The 27,192-nt window shown below is 44.6% G+C and overlaps 1 protein-coding gene across 1 annotated transcript; it reads left to right on the top strand.

The window, feature by feature from the left end:
- The first annotated feature begins 253 nt into the window (after nt 1-253).
- SYDE2 (synapse defective Rho GTPase homolog 2) lies at nt 254-27,192 on the top strand. The gene is made up of 7 exons (XM_063407409.1): nt 254-1,047; nt 4,360-5,061; nt 13,622-14,721; nt 17,340-17,466; nt 22,686-22,867; nt 23,711-23,942; nt 26,098-27,192. Exons 1-7 carry the CDS (start codon nt 312-314, stop codon nt 26,598-26,600), a joined length of 3,582 nt encoding a protein of 1,193 aa, XP_063263479.1. The 5' UTR covers nt 254-311; the 3' UTR covers nt 26,601-27,192.

Below are 27,192 nucleotides of genomic sequence, written 5' to 3'. Positions count from 1 at the left end.
CAGCTGAGCAGCATGAACACTAGGACTGGATTTTTGCCTCCTTGAGCAGCCTCAGCCCATTACTTGCCCTGTCCTAGTGCTGTTTGTTTTCTACCCGCGTGGCATTTGGGCTGGGATTGTAACAGCTGCTAAGAACGAGGCCAGCTCCATCCCCGCACACCGGGCCCGCAGGACCTGCGGAGAACCTGCCGGGAAGCGAGAATTGCCACATGCACAGCCTGAGCCCAGGGCGGAAATAGGCTTTCAGCCCACAGATTTGTTTCTTTGGGGACGGGGGAAGGCAACATCAAGGGAAAAGAAGTATTTAAAATATGCTGCGATTCCTTTGGTCTTTGTCAAGAAACGCTACGCACATGGCAGCCAAAGGAGATGATGACACTGGGGGCCGCCGTGGGGAAAGGGGTACCGATGGGGAGGCCGTGCCAGCACAGCGCTCGGGGCCGGGGGTCCGACCCCCTCTGGCGGGCACGGCCCGGGCCCCGGCGCGACTCCGGGGTCCGGCACTCCCGGGCCCTGGCGTGGCTCCGAGACCCCGCACTGCTGGGCCCTGGCGCGGCTCCGAGAGCCCGCACTGCTGGGCCCTGGCGCGGCTCCGAGAGCCCGCACTGCTGGGCCCTGGCGCGGCTCCGAGAGTCCGCACTGCCGGGCCCCTCCGGCGGGCACGGCCCTCCCCTCACGCCGCCCCGCTCCCCCGAGGCGACCCCGCGCGGCGGGCGGGGCGGGGCGGTGGCGCATGCGCGGCGCGGGCGCCCTCTCACCCCGCTCAGCTATGCCAAGTATGTGCGCGGCGGAGCCGGGGCCGGGCGCGCGCGGCGGCGGCGCCATGGGGCGGTCGGGGCCGGGGCTGCCGGCGGGGCCGCCGCGGCGCTCGGGGGCTGCGCGCTCCCGCGGGCCGGGGGGCAGCGCCCGCTGAGCGCGGCGCGGAGGCAGCGCCAGGCATGGCCGACCCGCTCCGCAGGACGCTCTCCAAGCTGCGGGGCAGGAGGTCCCAGCGAGGCGCGGCGGCGGGCGCCGGGCACCGCCACGGCGGGGTCTGCGCCCCGCAGGGTAAGTGTGCGCCTGGCTCGGCCGCCGGGCTCCGGCTGCCCGCCCGCGGCCGCTCCTCCCTCCACCTGCCGGGCAGCGCCGGGCGGGGGCTCCCGCGGCGCCGGGATGCTCCGTGCCCGCTGCCCGGAGCGCCGCGCCGGGGCCGGGCGTGAGCTGGGGTCTCGAACAGTCCTCAGCGGCGGCAGCGTGCCATCGGTACCTGCGCCTCTTCTGGGAGCGGGAATTCCTCTCGAAAGCGAGAGCTTCTGGGGCTTGGACCAGCGCTGTGTGCGCGTCCCTGCTCCCTGTCCTCTCCCGCATCTGCTTGTCACTCCTCGGCTGCTGTTTGCGCCCGCTGGGCTTGGTTGGTTTGTTCGCTTTTTAAAGATGCACCGAAAATCTTACAGATCAGTATTCAGTTTTGTCGCTGTTCCATTTGAATATATAGTAGTTAGACTTTTGTTAGGAAACTTAGTGAAAGAGAACGTGTTTAAGTATCAGCCAGAAGAACTGAGAAGTGTTTGATCCATATATGGAGAGGCTGGATAAAGCTATTCCCTGCTTCCTTGCAATCGGCAAAGCAAGGCATCATATTGTAGAGAAGTATTTTCTGTGCCCACGGAGTTGGCATAATGTCAGTTTTGACTTCAGCTGAGTTGAAACATTGAAGCTTTGATTTCTGAGCATACAGTTGTTGTTACTATCATGACTTAACTTGAAATAATGATTTTTTTGTCAATAGAGTGAAAGGTGAAAGAAATACCTGACTTTTTTTTTTCCTTGAACACCATATTGAAGCGTTTTGAAATGACTTGTCATGATTGGTATTTGTGTGGAGACATGGTCTTAACTATATTAAATATATTATTAAATATATATGTGAAAATGCTAATAGTAGGCAACATTCTCATGAATGAAACAAAAAGTAGGTTACTGACCTGTACGTCTCTCAGACCTTTGTATTTATTTAAAATTGACTCACTCATGTAACAGCTAGCAGCATTGAAAGCTTGCTCTGTGATATCGAACCACTGGTTGTGCAGATACTTGCATGTGAAGCAGTTTGTTACTAAAATAAACACAGGCATAAGGGCTTTCAGGATCAGGGCCAAGTTCGAATAAAGGGGAAGCAGTGCTTGCAAATACTGCTAGCAATTGCAGAAACTGCAGTTGGGAGATGTAAGTGTATCATTGGACAAGTTTCAGGGAGCATTTTCAATTGATGACCGCTGGCAGTATGTGGCCCATCAGAGTGGTGGCCGTCCTGAGTCCTGTGGCCCGTGGCATGTCCCTGCGAGCAGCCTGACACTTTTGCAGATAGCTTGTCACCCAGATACCTGGGTGGATGTTGAAAACCCAAGTTTTGTGCTGCTAGGACTGAAGGGTAGCCTGAGGATGACACTGGATATGTCACTGGGTGTATGTTTAGGCACACTGTACTGCCTTGAGGCCCGTTGTTTTGGGAATTGTAGGCTGTCCTAACCAGTGCAGAAGCTCCCATGTTTCCACAGCAAAGCAGGAAGTAACAGATATTTTTGTTTGTGGAAATACAGCTCTCGGATGCTCCAGCTATTTATGTCACCAGAGCAGGGACCATCCTTGTAGTGAAGCAAGGACTTTGGGATGGCTGTCACTGGCAGGAGGATGCCTACCCGAGAAGTCCCTGATCCAAATAGACTTCTTGGAAACATAGACATAGCCCTATGTCTATTGTAGATTAGTTTCCTATCCTTTTGGTTAGCTGTTACTAGAAATTGTAGTGTGACAGTGTGTAAGGAGGAACCATTAGAACAGCATGCTTCCATTTCTGGTCTGTGGGTGGAGGAAGGAATATGATTGCTGCCAAATCACTGAAACTTTGACAGAGATCTGCTTTCATATTTTCTTCAGATTCTGTTACCTGATTGACTTAGGCCCCAGTGTAGCAAAGCACTTCAGTAGAGGTGTGCAAAGGTTTCAAAAGCAGCATGGTTAATTCTTTAATTCTTCAAATCACAACAGTGATAATACTGCAATTTAGCTGAACAAGCAAGCTGTACGCTTTTGAAAAATCACCAAATGATGAATCTTTCATCAAATAAAATGATGGTGTTTCAGATCTTATCAAAGATCTATCATTAAAGTACAAACCTAAAAAGAGGGTCAAAGGGAAGGTGTTCAAATGAGTCTTTTTCATGTCTCCCTTTCTACAGCAAACTTGGCTGGATTTTCAGAGCTGCTCCTTGAATCCTCCTGAGAGGTGTCCATATTTTAACATCCATTATTGGTGTGTAAATTGTGTGTATACACATTATTGGTGTGTAAATAATTCTTTGCTGAGAATAATGTTCAAGCAGTAACAAATAGCTGCTTCCATCTGGAATTTCCAGTTGCAGAGGGCTTCATGTGAAAAGAGGTTGTCTGTTTTATGCGAGCCCAGTTAGCCCCGTTCAGCCTCAATGGCAGAGCGAGCCCGGTTTGGGTTGTCCTCCTGTGCAGAGCTGCATGAGGGTTGTCTGACCTGTTCCTTGTTTTTAATTTGGATGTATTTGCAGCGTTTCTTACAGTCCTAGTGCAGCTCCCCAGCCAGCATGTGCTGCAGCCAGGGGGGGTATAGCACTGCTGTGGATGTGCTCTGACAGGGGGCTCACGTGTGAGCAGGCTTTCCATGGACAGTGAAATGTTTGTCTGTTGCTTCTATGAAACTCTCAAGTTTTGGGAACAATCAGTGGAATTGGTTTACTTGTTGCACAAATTTTTTGTTGTTTAAAAACTTTTCTACATTTCTTCTTTCTTCTTTCTCCTTATTTTCATGATGATGCATTTTGTTTTATTCCCCCCAAACCAGGGGATGCTTCTGTCCTGATTGTAGGATAAAGCTGGTAAGAACAGTTCCTTTCTGGAGGTTTTTGTGCAAGACGTATCCTCACCTTTATTTATACAGAAATCTAGGAATGAATACCATGTGGGGGTTTTGTGGCCATTTGAGCATAACTAAACTGGAGCAGTACTGGGTAGTAACTTTTCAATCCGATTGCACCTGAACTTGGCAGAAAAAGGCAGCCATTCCTGTGGAAGTATGCATGACCTTTCAGCAGAGCTATCCCACTGCCATTTATCTAAATTACGTGGTGTTAAAAATACAGCCAAACAAGCCTGGCTCTTTGTTAGCTACGTGCATATTCTGCTTTGACAGGCTGAAATCTAATTTTGTGATCATATCACCTTATCTTTTGTCCATTTGGATGAGGTCTGATGCAAGTTATACGACAGTAAATGTGTTCGTCTGTCACACAAAAGAATATTCTAAACATTTGTCTTTCCCTCTCTTTTTGCCTTCCTTTCTGGGAACAGATTTCATAGAAAATGTTTACATAGCTTCGAGAACGAGGAGGGAGCCCAAGTGCCCCGAGGCCAGCGAGGTGCCCGAGCACAGGCCGCAGGTGAACAGCATCACCGTTTCCAAGAAACGCAGCTGGCTGCAGCAGAGCGCGCACCGACGGCCTCCTCCTCCTCTGGAAGAAGAAGATGCCTGTAAGGAAGCGCACGGGGCTGTTATCCCGGTCCCCAAGTCTCCCGTCCCGCTGCCTGAGCCCGCGGTGCCGTGGGCTCCCTGCTCGCCGGCAGCGGGGCGGGAGGGCCCGGCGCGGAGCTGCGCCCTGCCGAGCCCCGCCGCGCCCAGGAGCGCCGCCGCGGACTGCGGCGAGGAGGGCGACGCGGACGATGAAGGAGAAATATGGTACAACCCCATCCCTGAAGATGATGAGCCCGACTTGCCCGGGGTCCGCCCTTCTGCTGTGAATAGCCTCGTTGCTGTGAGCTCCCCATCGGTTTGGTACAAAGCCCACCCCGGCGGTGAGTGTGGGACGGCCGCGAGTCCCCTCGAGGGTGCCCCGCGCTGTGTGGAGGGCGCGGGCAGCGGCTGTGCTGCACAGGCCGCTGAGGGCAGCCAGGCGGACACGGCGCAGCCCGGGGAGCACCGGCACAGGTTTGCCTGCAAGGCTCCCGGTGTGCCAACAGCAGAGGACAGCCCTGCCTTCAAGTGCCCTTCTACAGGTAAGAGTGCTCAGGAACACGAGTGTTTGGACCTCTGTTGTCTTTTAGAGGAATAATAAACCTTTGTTTTGTCTCTCTTTTCCTCCACCTCTGACGTTGTCAAGCAAATTTTTGGTGGAAGTGCATGTCAAGTGCATTGAAGGTGACTCAGGTTTTGCCACTGTTGCCTGCTGAGTGCAGAGGGGCACAGTTGTCAGCCAGTTGTTCGTGGCACATCTAGGTGTGGTTGGCCTCTGTTCTCTTTGGCCCCCACCTCACTGAAGACAAGGGTTTTACAGAATGAGCTTGCTGAAGCCTGGTAATGTGAGGACACACTGGGTTTCCCTTGTCAGCTGGTGTCTAGCCCTGGCCTTGGATTCCTGCCTTAAAGCTACTTAATGTCTGCAGAAATTTCTTTAACTTGCTGTCTGGGACTTTTTAATAAAGACTTTCTGGTAGACCATATAAATGCTATTCATCACGTAGCTTTTGTAATTACTGTCTTGTTGACTGTCTCAGGCTAATCTAATAGACTGGAGAAGAGTGGTTTTCACTTTCAGAAGCCAGCTTCTTTGTTCCTTGTTATCTTTGGCTGAGTGTTTGATAGTCTCGTTTCCATAATTCCATTACTGTGTGAATTCAGCATCATATTAAGGATTTTTCCCAGTCTGTTAAAAAACCCCAAACTAATATAAAACCACACCAAACAAAAGTAAGTAGAAAAAACCCTCCCAACCCTTTCCAAAATGATATTACTTTTAATTACTTATGTGCCTCATATTATTTCGACCTTAACTCTAGTGTCCTGTTCAAAGTTAGAAACAGCGTAAAGTTCAGGAGACAGGGAATTCCAAGTTCCTTTCTTTGGAGAAAGGTTAGTCTTGACGCTGACATTTAAGAGCCTGTATTTCTGCCTGGTTCATCAGAAGGGACGTGAATCTTTGGTGTGGGAGCCAGGTGTGCACTGCCTTCTGGAGGGGCTTCTTTTTGGGGTGTCTCCATTCAGCCTCACCATCCTGGCAGCCTCTGGCCCCACATCGCTGTGTGCTGGGAGCTGCTGTGCCTGGATTCCTGGTGGACAGATTACTTCTGGGAACAGGGTTTGTTTTCAAAGGCACCAGAGCAACTGTTGTAAACAGCAGAAGGAAAAACTCTTGGTCTTCTGGGGGCTCACATTTTGTTCTTTTCGTGGAAATTCTGCAGATACAAACATACTTGTAGTTGCAAAGTGTGTTAAAGTTTTTGAGCATTTATTACAAATAGCTCACTTTATAGCTGTTTTAAATACTTAGACCAGTTTTATTTGCTTGCAAGACAGATGAGATAATGTGTTCTTTGGTAGATTTTTGTCGTTGTTAGGGCTCTAGGTGATTTGTAGAGGTCAGTAAGTGTGGTTATTTAGGAAGGCCATGTGTGTCCTGCAAACTGCTTGACCTCCATTTAGTTGGTTAATCTCTCTATGTGTGAGTGACTATTTCTTTATTTAAAGAAGTTAGTCCCTTTCTGTAAGAGGAAAAATCTGTAGTCTTGTTTTCATACTGAGGATGCATTTATTTCTGAAAGCCAAGTTGTCCATTTCAGGAGTTTCCTGAAACTGGGATAGAAGTTACGAATTTCACCTGATCGTTTGTTATGCATTTAGTTAATTAAAATACTTCAAATGCAGCTCTCCTTCTACATGTGTTGGGTGGTGATCACACTGAATAGATTAATTGATGATGAAGTGGATCCCTGCTGCTCAGTAATTGGCTTTATTATGGAGAAGTGGCTTAGTTCTTTTTAATCCAGTTAAAGTATCTACAGTTATTTTCAGTCAAATTTAAAATGACAGCTCATCCATATAAAATTCCTACATGAAGGGCACCATGGCCAGTTTCTTTATTTGTGTTAGAACCTTGTTTGAATTGTACAGCTGGTATGAAATGGATGTCACTGTTCATAGAGAGCTTGATACATTAAGCAGTAACTCCTGTCAAATAAGAAATTAAAGCTTCAGGAGAAAGTCTGCTTGCCTTTCTTATTGATGTGAGTTATATATGTCAGTATTAGTTACCATTGGAGCCTCAATGTCAGATTTTGGGACGCATAGATGAAAAAAAAGAAAAAAAGTGGAGCAGTACAAAATCCAACTATATATATATATATATTTGTTCATTTTGTCATTTGCTGTTTTCTTCTTTGGACAATGGAAACAATTTTACTTTTAAAACCTTAGACATTTTTGCCTTACTTGGATTTCCAATTTTGTAGAGAGAAAATAGTAATGCCTTTTTTTTCTTTTTGCTTATTATTTTGAGTCTTTATTAGACAGGAGATTTTCATATGAAAAAAGTGATAGAATTCTGTTATTGTGAGTCTTTCCAAACAGAGCACCAAATAGGCATTTCCTGTAACTGTTAGCAGTACAATGGATCATAGTTGTAGAGGTGCTAATTTGTCCCATAGTCTTAATTTACACTGCTAGCTCCTGGTATTAATCTGGTTACTTTCTACAGTAAATGCCATTTATGTTAATAGGATTTGTCAGGTAATTCCTTAGTGAATAATTCTAGCCTTGTTGGCTTAAAAAAAAACCCTGATTAGAAATAAGGCACCCTTATAGCAGAGCTTGGGAAAATAATTCATGTATTTTCTTTATAACACGTACCCAAAAGGTAGGAGTTAGAAGGTAATTTGGTTCCAAGTTATTAATGTAGAAACAGCCCAGCTTGGGCTCTTAGGTCTGTGGGAGAAGAATTTAAGTGGAAACAACTCTGGAGGCTGTTTTTAATTATGTGTCTCCTTGTACAGGCAAAATGGTTATGATTGAAAAATAGAAATATTTTTTTGTTGCAAATGCAATATAAGAATTTTTTTTCCACTGTAAAATGTTAAAGTAAATTTTCTTTATAACTCTTTAGGACTGAACTCCTAACTGTATGTTTTTATAGATGTATGTATCAGCTGCAAATTGTTGAAGAAAAGCACCCCTTTGTAGTGTTGGCTCCTGAGACAGATTTATACCATGGAGCTCTGAATAGTGCCTTCTGAAGAATTTGCAATATTTTTGCTTTTGGGAGGCTTACTGCTGGTATTAGCATCTGCCTAATGAGTGGGATCATCTCAATGTGTCTGTATCTGACAGACACCCTGGTAGGACCCATGCATTGAAGGTTGCCAGGACCTGGATTGTGCTTTTGCTACTAAAAATGTAGTTGAGTTAGCTGTCTGGGTGGAAAATCCTGGTAAGAATCACTGTAAACAATTTCTTTCCAATGTTATGGCAAGTGAAGATGGATCCCATATTCCCACTTAACCCTGATATGTGCCAACTGGAACTTGGCTTAATTCCTGTTAAAACTACAGGGCTCTTTCTCCACTTAGACTGTGACCATTATCCTGGTTTCCAAATACATCTTTTGGGGCCAGTGCATGCAAATGTTTTGCATGCTTACATGTTGCAGGCATGTTTCGAGCAGTATACATAGAGTATACTGGGCAGCAAATGCTATCTACGCCTTTCCTTCCACATGTTACAAATATTATTTTTGAAATTTAATGGTTTTTCCTGGTGGAAGATGCTTAGTGGTTTACCTGTTTTTCAAGTGCAAGGAGCTTTGGTTTCACAGGACAGAAGTGTGTTGATGTGAAATACTTGCACGATGTTTGAGATGCCAGAATGGTTAGGGATTTGGCAGAAAGATCTCTCTGCTCCCTCTTCCTCCTGCAGAGGTGAAGCCAGTTTTTCAGTGGGTTTTTGGGGAGTTTGCACATGCATTTGGAGGTCAAGGGCTTATTCATGCTTTTGTCTTGGATTCATGGGGTCACAATGCCATAAAGACCTGCTGGTGAAAGAAACAACAGGCTGTAGCACTGGGGAGTGGAAGCAGTTCAATCAAAATAGTTACTGCCTTTTTCAGTTTCTGATTTGTCCTGAGTAACTGTTTATATCCTCTGGTGGGGAAAATAGGGCCAAGCTGCTTTTCATGCTGTGAAAGGCACAGTGAGGAGAGGAGATGTTCGTGAGAGCAGCCTGAACAGACAATGCTTGGCCCCGCCGCGCTGCTCCGCGAGCGCCTTGGTGCAGCTCCAGCGTCTGAGCAGAGCTGCCTGTGCTTCGTGAGCAGGGTCATTAATGTTTAAAATATCTGCAACAAACTCATGCTGGTTTGGAGATACTGAACTCTTTAAATCTGGTCAGTAAAGTGCTGTTCCACGTGCTGGCTCCTCTCTGCAGTGAGGTACCCCATGGTGGATGCTCTGAGGATCACACCAGGATGAGGAGCAGGCACTGGTCACCCCCTTCACCTGAGCCTTGGGGGGTTGTGCTGTAACCACCTCACATTTCAATTAATGCGTATTTTGAGCCATGTGTTTTCTATCTTCTGCTCCTATAAAAGTGATTCCTGAGTTGATGTGTCCATAACAATTTTATTAGTATCAGTGTGTATAGTAATCAAAGAAAAAAACCTATCTTTACGAAGTTCTGAGGGTTTTTTTTTGCTGTTTTAATAATTTCTCCATTCCTTGGCTCTGAAGAATTATGTGAGATAAGGACTGCATTGGTCAAAGTAGTAATTTATATAGAGACAAAAAAGACTTTTCTTTACATGTTAAAAGCAGAGATTCTTTCATTAATTTAGATAAGTAATTCAGATGTTACATGGAAATAATTGCTTTCTAACACAGTTTTTTAAAGTGCTTTTTAGCTTTTTAATTTTCTTTTGCCCAGTTGCTGATGCAGATAGATGTGATGCTTACCTTAATGTCTTAATTGAAGTTGCTTCAATTTGGTATATCATGAGTTGTTCTCTCAATGCCATTTACAGTTCTTCTCTGAAGTTTTATATAGAACAGCTCTAGAACTGTGCCTGCACCTGAGAAACAGCCTTTGACATCAGTAGAGCTGATGTGAGTTTGTATCAGTTGAGGATCCAAATCAGTATTTCTTGTGGATTCTAGCATAGAAAAACAGTAGCCCTCTTTTGCCCATTGTTTGCTACAAGAGCAATTTTGAGATATTTGGGCTCTTCTATTTTGATTTGCTGCTTTTTCACTTTTAATACATTAACTTGGCTCTTCCATTAGGTGGGAGAGTGGCTGTTTGGTACTTCAATAGCTTAGTGTAGTAAGCAACTGATAGCTTTATTACCACCTTGTTGCCCAAAAATAAATTGCAGATTTTCTGAGTAACTTTAAAATAATTCAGAAACCGTGTCTTCAGCAATGAGGAATGTGACATACATAACAGGGCAGTCAAATGTGCCTGTAAACCAGCATGTGTTGCTGGCAATGCATGTGACAGTGATACATGTGCCCAAACACATATAAACAGCATTAACCAGGGTCAGACAAGGATGTTTACTGTGCTAAATCATTGCATTGTGTGGCAGGGGTTGTGTTGTAGGTGCCTGAGTCTGAGCCCTCTCTTCCCTTGGCAGTGTGTCAGGGGGGCAGGTCTGCTCGAAGAGGACACTATTGACTGTCCTGTGGACACCTGGATGGATGGGCTGGGAGAGGGGCCTGCTTTGTGAAGCACTCTGGGCTCTTCATGTTTCTGTGGTCATGGAAAGGCTTTATGCCTTCACAGAGCCACAGTGCTGAGCGAAGTCAAAGGTGGCTTTATACTCAAGCTGAACCCACAGCTGATGTTACACACAGTTACTTAGGGTGTCAATTCGTTTTGACTTGCGTTGCATTGTCCTCTAAAAGCTTTTTTTTTTCTGTATTCCTACTGCTAGTGTCAGAAGGCAAAAGGTAAATGTATTAAAGATGGTATAATAGAAAAACCCAGGCTGGAGAGGGCATCAGATGATCATCTGGCTCACCCTTGAGTGAACAAGGAGCCTCAATGAGACTACCTGCCCCCCACCCCCCGTGCAGTTGCAGCTTGGAAACCTGCAGTGGTGAAGACTCTACCACGTCCCTGGTTGTTCCAGGGATTGAGTGTTCTTGTTGTAAAAGATAAATGTCACGTACACATACAGAGGGTCAGCTGTGTATATAAAACTGACCATCCCTGTGCTGTCCTGGTGCAGCAGGTGCCTCTTAGGTTTTGTCTTCTCCTACCAGCCTTCTGTAGGAGTAGTTTTCATGTCTGACTGCTGTTTGCAGCACAGTCTTGTAGTCTGGTTGAGAAAAGAGGTGCAGCTCAGTTTTGCTGTCACCCGTGTGGGAAAGCTGTGTCAGATGTGTAGGCTGGGAAGTGAAGTGTTACTGGACTGTGCTACAACTCCTCCTGCAGCTTGTTCAGAGTTGTCATGTACACTCTTTTAAAATTGCGTGCATACCTCAGCACATTGCTGGCTTTAGTGGAACAACATGTGGCTCAGTGCTGATGGGAATACCATCCTGCATAATACTCGACTGTTAAGTTTCCTCCAGCCACATATTTCACTTTAACTGTTTGGTGCTGAACGCAGCAGAAGTTGGACACATAAAAGTCATAGTGTTAGATTGACTCTTTGGTTTTAATGAGCTGGGGGGAGAGGTTTAATTTGCTGGCCTGCTTTTCCAAGCCTGTGCCAGAGACTTTTGACAGAAAGGAAAGATTAATGTTAGAGGCTGCAGTGTGGCACTGATTGCTACAGAGCGCTCCACGCCAGCCCACCAGTGGGACTGTGCGGTGATTTGCAGTACAAGGGAAGGCTTTGTCTGCCTTTATCAAACAGCACATTTCTAACTAGTTGCTTGCCAGAAAAGCACAGCAGGCGTGCTAGAAATAGCCCTTCCCCTGCAAGGGAACTACTTCCATGAGATGCAGGATTAAATGAATTTTCCTCTCTTCCTCTGGAAAACAGATTCTGTGCATTATTCTTCGTAACTGAAACTTCCTTTTATAAAGATACTCTTTTAAGCAACTGTCTGCAGAAGTTACTTAATCCAAATTTCTATTGAGACTAGAGCTAGCCTTTGTAGGGTTTTTCTTGGAAGGGGGCAGGGAGACCAAAACCACAGCAAATGGCTTTGGTCAAAGATCAGATTGCCTGATTTAGCTGTTTAAGCTTGGTGAAGTATAAAAAGTAAGTTACAGTCCAATGGTGAAAATTAATTTGAATGCACAAAGCATTTGTAAGAATCACTTGCTGTGGACTTAAAGTGATTAGTTTAGAATTAAAGCAGTAAGTCCTTGGCAAATCTGAAGGAGAAACCTCTATGAAGTATGGTTTACTGAGCACCTTGTGAAAACAGCACTTCTTTCTTTTTATGTGCTGTAAACAGTCTCCTTTTCCATGGCTGGCGAAGGGGAATGATGGATGGATAAAGGTGTTTGAGTGCCTGTGAGCTGCCTGGGCTAATTGCGTCACAGGGTTGGTGCTTAGGGGCTCTATAGCACCCCAGCCTGCACAGGCAAGGCTACCCAGTCCTCTTGGGAGCTGCTAGCATTTGAAAAATGGTAAGTGATTGGGATGGCTGTTGCTAGCAAGAGGCACTCTTTGTTTCTTAAGGGGAGGAAAAGTGACTCAAAGTGAAAGTAATAATGTAATTTTATTAATATTTATCATTCTGGCCTCAGCTTCCCTCTTGCATGGTTCCTTAACTCAGGTAAATTGATAGATTTTCTTACAGTTATTACTGCCTCATGCTGGCAAAAGTGAGAGTGGCTTGAGCAAAACTTGGTATTTGCATTTCCTTGAGTATTAGAGCATGAGGTGAACCACAGGTTCCTGTCTTGTGTGCAGTACTGGCTTATGTCTAATTGTGTTCCTTAATTAGCTGTTCTTTACTGCTGAATTGAGGGACTATTGGTTTGGGTTGGGTTTTTTTTTTCTCTTTTTAGCATCAGTGCTTGCTGTTACTTTTGTTTGTTTCTTTTTGGTACCTTGAAAAAGGGGGTGATTTCCTTTGAGGGTGTCACTAGGGAACTGTCTAACTTTAAACTCTCTTGTGGGATGGTAGTGCCAGGAAACATGGAAGGTTGCTGGCAGGCAGTGAAATGAGGCAGTGCAGGATGCAGCTTTTGGAAGGAATAAATCTTATATCCTGCTGCAGAAAGAGAAGCTGAGGGAAATGAAAGAAAATATGTGAGACTGCCTGCATCTACACAGGAGATATTTAGGGCTCTTGGAGGAAATAGAGTGACAGAAAGAGCCATATTCTTTACTAGAGACAAGTGTCTTTCCTTTGGACGTAAGAGGAGTGGCAGTGCTGGTGAGTTGGCTGTGGAGCTAGCTGCTCTGTAGACAAGAGTGCCTTTGCCATATTTCCAGGATTTTTTCATTAAGTCTGGTGCCCTTGCACTTGTGCCCCAGGAATGGGGTCGTGTGTGCTTGTATGAGGATGCAGCACAAATGGGTCAAGCTGAATGCAGGGGGTGCAATTGCTCGTTTGTTTATATGTAGTTTCTGGCCCTTTCATCGCCATAAAGCAGAACAAATCTGGCTTTTGACAATGAATTGCCAAATTTGGCTGAACGAGTCAGCAGAGAACAGCTTTCTGAACACTTGTGAACACTTGTGAACATCTAACTGAATGAGTGATGGTTATCTGAATGAATTGTACTTGTCAGGTTATGACAAATCAACATGTTTTCCCCAAGTTCAAGACTGATTGCTGAGAATTGCAGTTTGAAAATGATTATTCCTTCTCTTTTCTTCTAAAGGCTTTGGAGCTGCTCTTGCACGCAAGCCTGACATACCCTCCACAGAGGTTTCTCCTCCAAGTCCCAGTCCCCTGAAAAAGAGTGGATCAATCAACTGGCCTTTCCCTGATAGAATTAAATCTCCCAGGACTGTGAGGAAGCTTTCCATGAAAATGAAAAAGCTGCCAGAGCTGAGCAGGAAGCTGAGTGTGAAGGGAACTTCAAGCCATAGTAGTTCAGATAATCCTCCTTCCCTGCTGAAGGGTAGCTGCCGGGATACAAGCCATACAGTGTCTTTGCCTTCCTCTGGAAACTCAGCCGCAGCTGCCAGCAGGAATGTGATAAGCCGTTACCATCTGGACAGCAGTGTGTCCTCACAACACACCTACAAAAAGAAGAGCTCAAGGAGCTCCAAATCCTTCAACAAAGGTGGTTACCTCAGTGATGGTGACTCTCCTGAACTTATAACAAAATCAGGTAAACACAGACATGAAGCCAAGTGTGTGAAAGGAAAGGAGAGCCTTCCAAGTAACGGTGGTAAACCCGAAATAGATATCGATGCCTTCAGACACTACAACTTTTCTGATCAACCCAAGTGCTCTCAGTACATCTCTGGACTCATGAGCATTCACTTCTATGGTGCTGAAGACTTAAAGCCACCACGAATAGACTCAAAAGATGTCTTTTGTGCAATACAGGTTGACTCAGTAAACAAAGCAAGGACTGCCCTGCTCACATGTAGGACAACATTTCTTGACATGGACCACACGTTCAACATAGAAATTGAAAACGCTCAGCACTTAAAGCTGGTGGTGTTCAGCTGGGAGCCCACCCCACGGAAAAACAGAGTCTGTTGTCATGGAACTGTGGCTCTTCCCACTCTCTTCCGGGTCACCAAAACGCATCAGCTGGCTGTCAAACTGGAGCCCAGGGGCCTTATTTATGTCAAGCTGTCACTCATGGAGCAGTGGGAGAACTCTCTCGATGGCCTTGATGCCAACCGTGAGCCTGTGATGTTTGGGGTAGATGCTCGAAAAGTTGTAGAGAAGGAAAATGCAGGCTTGATGGTGCCACTTTTGTTGCAGAAATGCATTCTGGAGATTGAAAAGAGAGGCTGTCAGGTACTGTGCATATTTTAATTTCTTTTGTCAATATTTCTGTGTTGAGATACCTGTTGTTGCATTGTAAACAGTGAGTGGAAATGGAGGAAACTAAAAGCATCTTTACAAGTCAATTTTTTTCCTTTGCTGCTTGTGTGGTGAACACTAGCCATTGTAATGTGCAAAGAACAGCAGGGCTGTGTGCAGTCAGTGCTTCCAGATTGGCCTTTGTCGAGAGGTGCACTTGCTCACAGGAGCTGCTCCCAGCAGAGCTTGAGGCATGGGGATATGAAACAAACCTGCAGCCCCCTGTGTGTAAGTCATGCTCAGAAAGCAGAGATCAATTGAGAACTTGAAAATCCTTGACCCCTGAGACATGGATTGGTCTGTGGGAACACATATCTAAATGCAAAAATGATGTGGTTCACTGTTTGCTCCAACCCAAAGCTGAGACACTGTGCAGTGACAAAATGAGCCCATCTTTTGGTGCAGTCTGAAGTCAGCATGCCTAAGACCCATCTCTGTCATCACTTTGTACACAGCATTAGGATGAGGATGAGTCCCTGAGGGGCTGAATTAGTTCTTTCCCCACACCATTGCTCCTTATCTTTCTTCAGGTTCCCAAAATTAGGACTGCTGCAAAGCAGAAGTGCCCGGTGTCTTTTTTTTTCAATCCCATGTTATCTAATGAACAAAAATTTGTATGAGAAATGGGGTATGGAAACAAATCACTGGTTATGGATGCTAGACAAGAGGTCTATCAGGAAGGACTGCACAGACCTACGCTCAGATGTTGCCCTTGGCAATTAATTTGAAACTGGTGGGAGGCCTCTTGCCTGCTCTTCCACAGCATTCGGGAGCCCTCGCTGTGTTTTGCACCTGTTCTCACGCAGGTGAAACTGAGAAGTAGTGACACCTACCACTGTTGCTATTTAAATTGCTGACAGGTTGGGTGTGCTTCCAGGTGTGATGAGATTAGCTCTGCTCTTTATAACCCGGGTCATGAATCATGGAGGGAAATGGAACTTCTAGGTGGCTCTTTTGCCAATAGTCATTGCTGATATTAACTGTGTGATTTTTCTTGGAGATGCTTCTCCTAACTTCCAAATCACTGAAAAAGAGAAGTTTTATTCTTTCCAGTATATGTGTCCTATGGCTTCAGCATTTTATTATGGGCTTATTAGCACCTAGTCATGCAAATGATATTGGGTAATCAAGGCAACAGCTGTAATGAATCAACTGGGATTTGAGTTCTCTGAATGTACGTGATGCTTTTGAGCATGAAATCTATTTTTGTATTTGCACAGAGAACCAAAACTGCAAAATATACTGTTAACTTCTTCTTATAACCACGTGCTTGTCTGAGGTTTTTGACTTTCCTCTAGACTGCAAATATTGTCATGGTGCATAATCTCCACTTGAATTTCAGATGTGGCATTAGAAAACTTTAAAAGTCTAAAAGAAATTGTCTTAGGCATATACTAGATCATATTCAGTCTTGAGAAAGGGGGAGTACAAATTCCATTGGGTAACTTTCCATTTATTTAAGCAGGAATTAATATATGACCAGAAAAATACCTTTACTTGCATACCTGCATTCTCATGGTCTTAAGACAGTACACTGGGGTTCTTTTGTTTGGTTTGATTTTGGATAATTTTTTGTCTTGAGTCCATGATAGTTTTGAATTAATCTGTTACTGCTCAGTACAGCTGCCTATAACGCTAATCAAAATAAAATTAATATTTCTAAGATTTAGTTTTGTAAGGTCATAGGAGTGCTTTGTCTAAATGGTGTTGATGAAAGTGAAAAGTAATGATAAAATGAAAAATTCAACTGGTAATTCAATTAATTCAAGAGTGGTGCGTGTTTCACTCCTGTCACCTTAAGCATGTCAAATAATACCCGTTTTGCAGAAAACTTTCAATATAATTTGAAACATATGGAAGTCAGCATCTTGTCAACTTTAAAATAACATATTATAGGTGTAATAATGGAGTAGTCATAATTTTCTTGAAATTCTGATTAAGGGTATAAAAATAAATTTTTTTTCTATATAATCTAATACTGTAGGAAAATGTTTTCACTTATTTTGGGTTTGTTTTGGTTTATTAATTGATTTGTAACTTTGCTCATTTTTAGTATGTAGTCAGTTGTCTGACGTTTTCTTCTGCTAATGATTGATAACTGTATTTATGCTGCAATTTTCTTTGCAAAAACCACTAAACGCTTCTCACTTCTTTCTGCTGAAGTTTGAAGTCTATTTTGTGTAATTAAACAATTATGCCAGGAAAAATAATGATGATCTGAGTAAGTAGGGTGAGAAGCAAAGATATGTTTAATCTGTACTTCTTCCCTGATTCTACATAAAAGCAAAACATGATGCATTTCCAGTTTAGAGGTTGTGTTATGTCAGTAAACCCCTGCTGAGCACACTGACTGTGGGTAGCAGGAGCGTCATTGCTGCCTGCTCAGCCCCGAGTGTCCCGTGAGGGGTGGATGCTGCGTGTGCCGGTGCTTTGCAGCCTTTGCCTGTCCCCGCTCGCGTTCCCAAGCTGCTGCTGCTGTGCTCTCTGGGTGCACAGCACCCCACGTCAGTGAGCAGGCCCTGGCTGACGTGGGCCCTTGTTTGTGCTTGCAGGTGGTGGGACTGTACCGGCTCTGTGGCTCGGCAGCGGTGAAGAAAGAGCTTCGAGAGGCGTTTGAGAGGGACAGCAAGGCTGTCACTCTCTGTGAGAGCCAGTACCCAGATATTAATGTCATAACAGGTAACACATTTACTTGCTTTTCATCCAACGGAGTTCCTCATGTACCTTTAAAAGGGTGAAATTGTGCTTTGAACAATTCAGTTGTTCTCTTTCTGTTGTCATTTTAACAAGCTTTTAATTGCTGCTGAAAGCTGGCAGGGGTTGAGTGCAGTTACTGTGGGGATGTGTAAGTGTGGATGAAGCAGCAGTGATTTCTAGGGAGGGGAGGACATGGAAGGACCTGCTTTCAATAACTGCTCCACCAGGTACAGAGGGGAGTCTGAAAGGAGCTGGGGTCTTGGAGCAGGTTAAACCTCTGCCATTGGTTTGTATTGGAGCAGATCTGGAAAAGCTTGGTTGTGATCAGGCACCTCTGCTGTGCTGGTGGCTCCCCACCATGTGACTGTCTTGGATCAGCTGTGCTTCTCCCCTTTCTGTTGGAGATTGCAGAAGTTGTGGAAACAGATTTCCTGTTGTATTGTGCAGGCTAGTTAGAGCTGCAGGAAAGTGCCTTCATTTGATCCCTGCTTTTTTAAAAGCAAAACCTTGCTAAACTTTCTTCTGCTCCCTGGAGTGGCCCTTGGTGTCAAGCAGCAAGCTCCAGGCACAGGTAAGAAGGTCCTGGGAAGCCTGTCTGTGTCAGCTCCTTACATGGCACTCTTCACAGGAGTTGCATTGCAGAACTGAAATAAGTTGTTGAAGTTTTTCTGGTTTGCTAAAAACTGGAACAGTTTTATAACTATTGATACTTGTTATGTAAGCTAAAGTTGATCTAATTTCAGGCATCACTGAGTAAGCCAGTTGCTCTGAGAAATCAGTCAGAAGCATTCACTGCCTGTATATCAAGGGATGGAAAATGTAGCAGTAGTTGGGGTATAAATTTTCTGTGCCAAATCCCTTTGTGTAATATCCAACATCTATCTGTTGGCTGTATAGGAGATTTATACTCTGGTGGTTCACTTCATTTCAGTGTGCTGGGAATTAATTTTATTCATTACATTTATAATTGTACGACGTTATCAGAAGTACTACTTGATGACATTTACCGAGTTACATAAACCTCTTGGTTCAGAGTGTGCAGCCAGTCAGTTTGCCTCACTTGCCTTGGCTGATTTTGCTGTGGGGTTCAATGTTGATCACAAGTAGCAGCATTCTCAGCATCAGAAACTTGTATTTATGGAATCATAGAATTATTTAGGTTGAAAAGACCTTTAAGATCATCAAGTCCAGCCATTAACCCACCAGTGTTTCACTGTGATGTTATACAGCTTTTATAAACGAGGTGTAGGTAAAAAGTATAAATTATCTTTTAAACTGGTCATTTTCTTCTCTTTACAAATAAATTAATGAGAAAAAGTGGTGGGAACTTAGAAGATCATATTGTTCCATGAAATTATTGAAGTCCTATTTTCTCAATTTTTTGTCATCAACTCATATGGTAGAATAAAACCCCTCTGTTGCTTTCTGCCAGCAGCAAAAGCTGTCTGATATTGATTTGTAAGCAGATAAATGGCAAACTGCAATTTGGTTCATGCAAACTTTGGTGTACTGAAAAACTTCATTGTTACTTTTTAAAATTTTAGATACTAAAATGGCATTGCACTTCCATGCTACAAGTAATTATTAAAGTAAAACAGTATTTGTAGAAATGGTTCAGGAGTATCATGGGGAAAGGGTGTAGGGATTTAATACTTACTTGTGTACAACAGAACCTGGAACATCTCCTAAGCATTTTGGTTTTCCTGAGTATACTGTACACTCAGAACCAACCAGAAACTGGCTGAAGCCGAAGTCTGACCTGCAGGAGAACTCAGTGCTACTGCAAAGCTCTGGAAGAGCAGCAGCACAGTCTGACCTTTCCCTCATGAGTTCGTGCTGGGGTGGTGAATTTGAAAAACTCAAGTACACTTTTCCATATACATTCCTGCAAGCCTCACTGCTGGTGGTGATCTTTTGGTGACCCTGCAGGTGTGGCTTGGTGGTGATACTACTGGAGGATACTATTTTGCATCCAGAGTTTGCATTGCAAGAGTGAGAAGACTACAGCTTCATTTTCTGCCTTACAGAAAGTCTACTGGATGTCCTTTAGTTTGCATTCTATTGCAAGAGCTTACTTACATGCTGCTTTCCTTACAAGGGAAAAAGAGTTTTAAGGAATTAGAAAAGCAGATTCTTTTCCCTGGCAGCCCTGCAGCTGTGCTGTGCAAGTGGCTGCACTGCTGTGTCAGTGTTTGCTGCAAGGCCTGACTGGGGGCTCTGGGGGCTGGGGAGCAGGGAGGGAAGGGCTGTTGGCATCTGTAGCTTCCACTGACCAAAATGCAGCCACTCTAATTACTGGAAACTGCCTGCTGTGGATTGATGGGGTAGCCTACAGTTTTTGTGGAGAGCTGAGTTAGCCACTGTCCTTATTGCTAGGAATAAAAGAGCCCACAAAACTTACTGCATGTGCTTGGGGAGTTGGGTTGAGAGGGAATGTTTCCCCTGATTACTTAATGCTGAGGCTGATGCACATGATTCATACTTCTATCAGCCAAAACATGTGTTCCACAGAATATGAATCCTCAGCATAAATCTTGGCTGATTTGAAGAGAAGTGCTGCCTTATGTCCTTTTTGAAATTTGAGTAGCGCTCCTTTCCAAAAAGATGAATAATTTTTTTTTGATAGCTCTTCAAAGACTAAAGAATGAACATTTAATGATTAAATCTTGACTTAGAAATACTCTTGGGATTGGCACAGGCCTACACCAATGAAGTGGGCTCAGGGATCAAAGTGAGGCGTGCAGGCAGTTTGTGGAACTGACCTGTAGCCGTGTTGTTGCATCGTGTCTGTTGGCATCCACGTGAATTCATATCTCTGCATAAAGCTTGCAATACTCTTAACAGTTCAGTGGGTCAGAAAAATGAGGAATTAATGAAGTGGATGGCAATTTCTGCTCTCTGTCTAAATTTGTTGTGTGTGGTTGTGTCAAGAGGAATGTGCTAGTGGGCTGGCAGCAGCAGGAAGCATAGATTCATGGAAAAAAAACAAAACAGCAGCCTCTTAGAGGGCTAATTTAGCTGAGTGAATAGCAAAAGGATTAGAAAGGTCAAGGGGCATTCATAGCTCACAAACTATCCTGTTATCCAGAGCTGAGCAGGAGAAAGTCCTTTGGCAGGTGGTAATCTTATGTTATTGCAGGAATTCCTGCTAAATAATTATTAATAGACAGTTGTGAGTGTTTAGTATAAGCTAATTTGATTAGAACATATAATTTCCTACTGTAAGCTGGTTTTGATTTCAGCCTCTGCCTCCAAAAAAAGCACAACTGAAACAGAGATCTTGATAGAAGTCAGCATCTCTTGCTGATGTTTTGCTCATGAAAAAAGGAAAATATCCCAAACTGTGTTGTACAGCATCAGCATCTGCCACATTTGTTTCATAAATATTTCAACCAGCTAATCCACATAGGGAACATGAGCCTCTGAATTCAGGGAAGAAAAAATATTTGGTGGGAAGGGAGGAATATGAGTAAGTTACTAAACAAAAACTAGCCACTTAAGTGGAGAAGTACCGAGAGTGCATATTCTTTTTAAAGCAAACAAAAAATCCCACCAAACCACCAGGGGAAATATTTTTTCAGGAAGAAATGGTTGTTCACATATTTTGTGTTGCTGAGGGGATGTTCCCATTTTAAGCACGGAGTGAGCTCCTGGAGCCTGTGGTGTCTGCAGAGATGGTTTTCCTGTGCTGCAGGGGGAGGTGATTTGGCAGCTCAGCACCAGGGCACTGCTGCTTCAGTAGTGCTGCTCCTGCAGCACAGCTTCAGTAGCTGCACTCTGCAAGGGCAGGATGCTTTTTTAAAAGAAAATATTTATATAGGTAGAAGACAACTCTTACATGCAGTCTGCATGTGAAGGGCAAAATGTTAACTTCTGTTCCCTGTACTTTTTTAGAAATTACCTTGTAACAAAGCCCACGATGTACAGCTCATTTTACAGTTTGGTTACACAGACTTGAGTCAATGAAAACTGTTGCTTTGTTAAATAGCATAGTGTGATGGTAATTGCTGTGATGTGAGATTTTACAAGGTTGTGAGTATGCTTGCTAAAGAAATTCTCTGCCTTTCCAACTTCACTTGTTTGGAAGACAGGCTGTTTTGTTAACTGCAGTACTTGCTCTTAAACAGTTTCTTTTAATCCAGCATTTCTTTGTAACAAAATTTTATTTAAACACAGTTGTGATCTAGCTGAAATTAGTAGAGATTTGTGACGCAGAAAGCAATTTTTTTAAGGAAAATGAAAACTGCTAGGAAGCAGACTTGTTTCCTTCAATTTTTTATTGGTTGTATTGGATATTGCTTCTGGAGAGCATCCTGCTATGTCCTTTCCAGAGACTGCTGTTAGAAGCCTTAATATTTTGGTTATTTTCATTATTATTCTTCCAGTCACTGAAACCCCTCTCAAAATGAAGAGTCATTTTGAGATTTGAAGAATCAAAGCCAGCTTACAGGAATGGGAACGTTCAGTTGCTCTTTGGAAAGAATAGGTGATACTGAGGCTCTTGCCTGGTTGTTGCCATCCCTGGGCACAGCCTCTCCCCCAGCACATTCCCAGCTTCAGGAAGGATGCAGTGTCCCTCTGCAGCAGGGAGGGCTCCGTGCCTGGGCGTTTGAGGCAGTGTCCTGTGGGTGTGAATCACATCTGTCACTGCAGGAGTGCCTGCTGTGCTGGGCTGCAGGGAGCTGGTGGCTCTCTCTCTCTGAGGACATGTTTGGTTTGTGCTTGGCTGGGTGAGAAGACACCGTGTGCTTTGCTGTACATGCCACGGGCACTGAGATGTTTGCTCATAATTTTATTGCTGAAAATAAATGGAACAGGAAAACTAACTGCTAGCTTATATAAAAGAGAAGGGGTCATCAGGCTGAACTTTGGTGTTTGTAGGAGCTCCTTTCCTTGGAGGAGAGGTGGACTGCTCTGAGCCCTTTCCTTGCCCTCCCTCACCCTGAATGAGGGAAACTTGAGAGATGTTCACCTGGTGCCCAGTGTCCCACTCCTGCACGTGCAGCAGCCCCTGTGCTCCAGCCCTCTTTGCTGTGCCCTTTTGGTGTTGTCCTCCCATCCCTCGCTGCTGAGTGCAGGGTTTGTCACTGACACAGAGAATTTTCTTATGGAATGGGTGAAGTTGATGTGTTTTAATACTCCCAGAAATCGCTGCAAAGGGAATCTGCAGCTTGTTAAAAGCAGCTGTTGTGTCTCATTAGGTGTCCTAAAGGATTATCTGCGAGAGCTGCCTTCTCCCCTGATAACCAAGCAGCTCTACGAAGCAGTGTTGGATGCCATGGTGAAAAATCCCCTGAAAATGACAGCAAACGGGTGTGAGAATGACCCAAGTGACTCTGAGCACACAGCAGCCCTTCTGGACTGCCTGCCAGATGTTGAGAAGGTGAGTAGTGTTAGCACGTTCAAGTAAATCACAAGCTCCAGAAACTAAAGGAACGTTTTCACACTGGATATAAAATTTCTCAGAACTGTTTATCAGATCAGGTGATTCACTAGGCTTTGTGATGCTCCACATATTTGAAAATAATTCCATGGTGCAATGAATTGGAGGGTCTGCATTGCTGGATTTGCTCTAGTTTTCATTTTGTATTGTTTCTTTAAAAATGAATGAAAGGCTGTGATCTATACTTTTGCACGATTAGATAAATGATTATTCCTTTGTGCAGTCTTGCTCCACTTGTGCAGAGCTCTCTGATCTGTATGTTGTAATTACCTGGGCAAATCCATTCCTCTTTCTTAAGTATGTGCAATAAAGCCTTTGCTTCCTGCACTGTTACCTGCCAAATTCCTGTGTAGCAAGCCACAGCCTCTTCTGGGGGGAGGGATGGAGCAAGGAGCCTGCGTGATATCTGGGATTACCTGGAAGCTTGTTCAGATGCTGACATCATATTGAGGGTTTCTTTATTTTCTAATGTACCTGGATCATCTGTACTGCTTCTGCAGCCTCTCCTCCCTTACTGATACACCCTTTTCACTGTGAGAAAACTCATCCACATGAAACTGAGTTCAGATGAGAAGCAAACTGAGTTTTACCAGAAAGTCTGTCTTAATTGCTCTGCTCTGTCATAGTCAAGTACAGCTTTTCTAATCCAGCACTTGGATGTTCTGTTGATGGGTGTTGGTAGTAAAACCAGAGCTACCAGCCTTGATCTTTTCCCTCTAGAGTGGTGACCAGCACCACTGTTGTCTATTGTTTGGTTTCCTGAGCAGTGTTCTGTTTCTTTAGGCTACCTTGAAGATGCTGTTGGATCACCTGAAACTGGTGGCTTCTTACCACGAAGTAAATAAGATGACGTGCCAGAATTTAGCTGTGTGTTTTGGCCCTGTGTTACTGAGCCAGAGGCAGGAGACCACCAACCACAACAACAGAGTCTTCACAGACTCAGAAGAGCTTGCTAGTGCCCTGGACTTCAAAAAGCACATAGAGGTTCTCCACTACTTGCTTCAGTTGTGGCCAGGTACTTTCATGATTCCATCAAGGAAAAAGAGTCAAACCATTGCTGTGTGTTTGCACTGTGTGACACTGTCCATTAATTCACAGGATGACTGAGCAGCATCAGAATTCTTAAAATGTGAATTCTTAAAATGTGTGTAAGTGGCATCACCTGTTAATCTAAAGAAATTATGACAGTTTCTATTTGGGCACTTCTCTAAATGGGGAGTTTGTTGGTTTAATTGCTTTCTTACCAGATGGCAGAGTTTGAGTGTAATGTAAGAAGTAATAAAGACTATGTTAGAAATACTGAAGACTTCATATGAGTAAAAACACTAGAAAACACAAGCCCAGTGACATTAAAGTTGTCACATCTGAATTGGAGAGGTTTGAGATTTTTTTTTCCTGCTCTCCATCTTTGTCCTGATGGGGTTAATTTATTTCTGCCCTTGTAATTTGGCAGAGTTAAAGACACTCTTAGAGTAAGAGCTCTGCAGCTTCTACTTATTTTTGTAGAGCTTTGCATAAGGAAAAATGTTGCTGCTCCGTGATGGGTTTGAGGTGGCTGAAGATACTGCTGCTCACTTGTCAGCTCCAGGTGGGCAGCTCCAAAGCTGCTGATCACCAAAAATTAAAAGAAGCTTTCAGTCAGATGAGTGAGTCTATGCAGGAGAGATGGGGCATGAAGGTGGAGGAAGAGAGGGACCAAGAGCTGTTTGGGCAGCAAATACTGTGCAGAAACTAATCCAGAAACCGTGGGGATGGATTGTGGCATGGCTGCTGTGGATTGCAAAAGCAAGTGGATGTAGCTACACACAGAGAGGAGTGTGTATTGCTCTAAGAGGGGAGGACTAGGGAAAGTAGTAGAGTTTTCCTTCACTTAGAAGAAAAAGCTGAGTCCCATCCCTTGGCTTGCAAGAGCTGTACAGGATGTTATGTCAAAAGAGAGGTAAAACACAAATGCAGAGATTTGAGTGGGTGGACACCACGCAGTGTAAACAGCACACTTGGACTGAATGGAAGGATCACAGTCTGGTCCTTATATTTAATCATCTGTAGTTTGAGACAGCGTGATACCCAACATGTTGTGCAATACTTCGATCTCTGTATATTTCCAACTGAAAACAAATAGTCCTTGTTTGGTTAGACCATGTAACACTGGCAAGTTATTGTTAACCCATGGCCCTTCATCTTAATGGAGCATAGTCTAAACAGAAGGGGTTTTGTTATAGTAAGGGAGGGGGGAGGCAGGGAGAGTTATTGCACGTTACTGTGCAAGACATAAAGTAAAATCCTCTGGAGAGACCTGTAATGTGGATCCCGAAGGAGAAGGACTGGGCACATTTCAGGACTGAATCTTTGTGCTTGTTTGGGGAGTCTGACAAGGGAAGGGTCAGATGGTGAGCTGCATGGGTTTGTGTGCACTGCCTTCTCAGTGGTGAATGGGAATGGGAAGTCTCTGCTGCTCATTACAAGAAGCAATGGTGTGTGTAAAACCAGAAGTTTTGCAGCTCAGATACTTGGTAGGCACAGGTCAGTGAAAGGAACTGTGCTGTTTGCCTTAGGCAGTGGGTAACAGCAGAGGAGCCTGTTCATAACTTGTGCTGTGCAGTCGTGAGCTCAGGTAACACTGCCAGCAAACCTGTGTGAGTGTACATCTGCCATGGGCTTGTGGCTGCCCTGAAAAATTACTGCAAGTGAGCTTCTTTAATAGCACCAGAGCTCAGCTCGGTGTGCTGTCAGCTCCTCTAGGTGTTTCTCAGTGGTGGCAGTTTTGTTGTGTTTTGATCTCTTTTGCTGTGCCTGCTTTCTGTTATTCCTTAGCCTGGACAAAGTGTGTGAGCTGAGGTGTTTGCTTTTCTTTGACCCAGAGCTGGATGGTGATTAACTCATACAGTGAATTTAATTGGTGTTCTGGGAGTTTCTGTTTTAGAAAGGCTTCTCTGCTGCAATTTGAATCTGGCATGAATCTCCAAAATTGAGATTTAGAACTGTACAGTAGTTTTTCCTAGTATTTTATATCAAACAGTGGTAAAAAACGTGCAATGTGTTGGCTGTAAGACTGCATGGATTCGTGCATGCTCTTAGTGGGATATGGAGGGAGGGCAGCGGGCCTCTGCCGTGGACTTTGTTGTTGCAGCCTGGATTCAGTTCTGACTGGTTTAACTTCTCTCTCCTAGTTCATCACTCGCCTGCCAGAGAAGCAGCACACATGAACGCATTTCCTGAGCACTCATCCTCGCTGCATTACCTGCGGCCCAAGCGGCAGAGGCCTCAGATGCTGAATCTGAGCGGCACCGAGATGTCGGGGGTGCTCAGACCAAGGCCGGCAGGTCTAGACAGCCCCTCGAGCAACCGCTATGCCGGGGACTGGAGCAGCTGTGGGGAGAACTACTTGCTAAAGGCCCGAGACGGCCCGGGCGAGGCGGACTACGACGACGTCCCTTCGGAGGACACGGAGAGCGGCGACGACAGCAGCAGGGCTGAGGAGGGGGAGGCGCCCGCGGGGCGCGCGCAGCCCGGCCCCGGAGAGCAGCCCCTCGGGAGCTACCTGCCAGTGCCAGCTATGGACTCTGCAGTGGACCACAGAGCACACCTCAAGGACCTGCAGGAAAGTATCGATACTCTCATAGGAAACCTGGAAAGGGAACTCAATAAAAACAAACTGAATATGAGTTACTAAATCCTGTCCTGCATGATATCTCCATGTGCCTCCGTGCCCCTTGCTGGGCTCCCCTAGGTGTGTGAGGAGTGATGGTGCCCCTGAACACCCTGTGGTAAGGCCACGGCCCACCTAAATGTGTGAGCACATTTTAAGCCATTCCGTAATGTTTCTGCCTTTCTGTTAGAAGGCGTTGTCCTGATCTGTGTTGGAGACAAGCTTAGACTGTGACGTGATTCCACATAGTGGCATTTCTTCCTAAAAACACTATGCACTTAGGTGGCCTGGGCAGTTCCTGATAGAAGAAAAAGCAACATCTCTGCTGGCAGTGGCAGCAGAATTCCTCATTCCTGAAATCCTAGCTCCGGTACAGATGTTCCTCTCAGAAGAGGATGAACCCTGCTTGGCCTGAGTTTGGCAGCAGGGACTTTAGATAGACTTGTTTTACTATATATGCAATGGCTGCTATGAAAAATGCTTTATATAATATTTATATATAAAGTTTTAATTGTACAAATATTAACGTATTACTGTATTAACACTTTTCCGTAATTATTTAAACAAGCAAAAATAAATATTTTTCTAACCTTGTTTGTATATATCTATGTATAAA

This window comes from Prinia subflava, chromosome 10 (genome assembly GCF_021018805.1).
Source record: "Prinia subflava isolate CZ2003 ecotype Zambia chromosome 10, Cam_Psub_1.2, whole genome shotgun sequence".
Lineage (NCBI taxonomy): Eukaryota > Metazoa > Chordata > Aves > Passeriformes > Cisticolidae > Prinia > Prinia subflava.
Note: the sequence above shows the minus strand (reverse complement) of the source record. Positions and strands in the feature narration are given on the sequence as shown.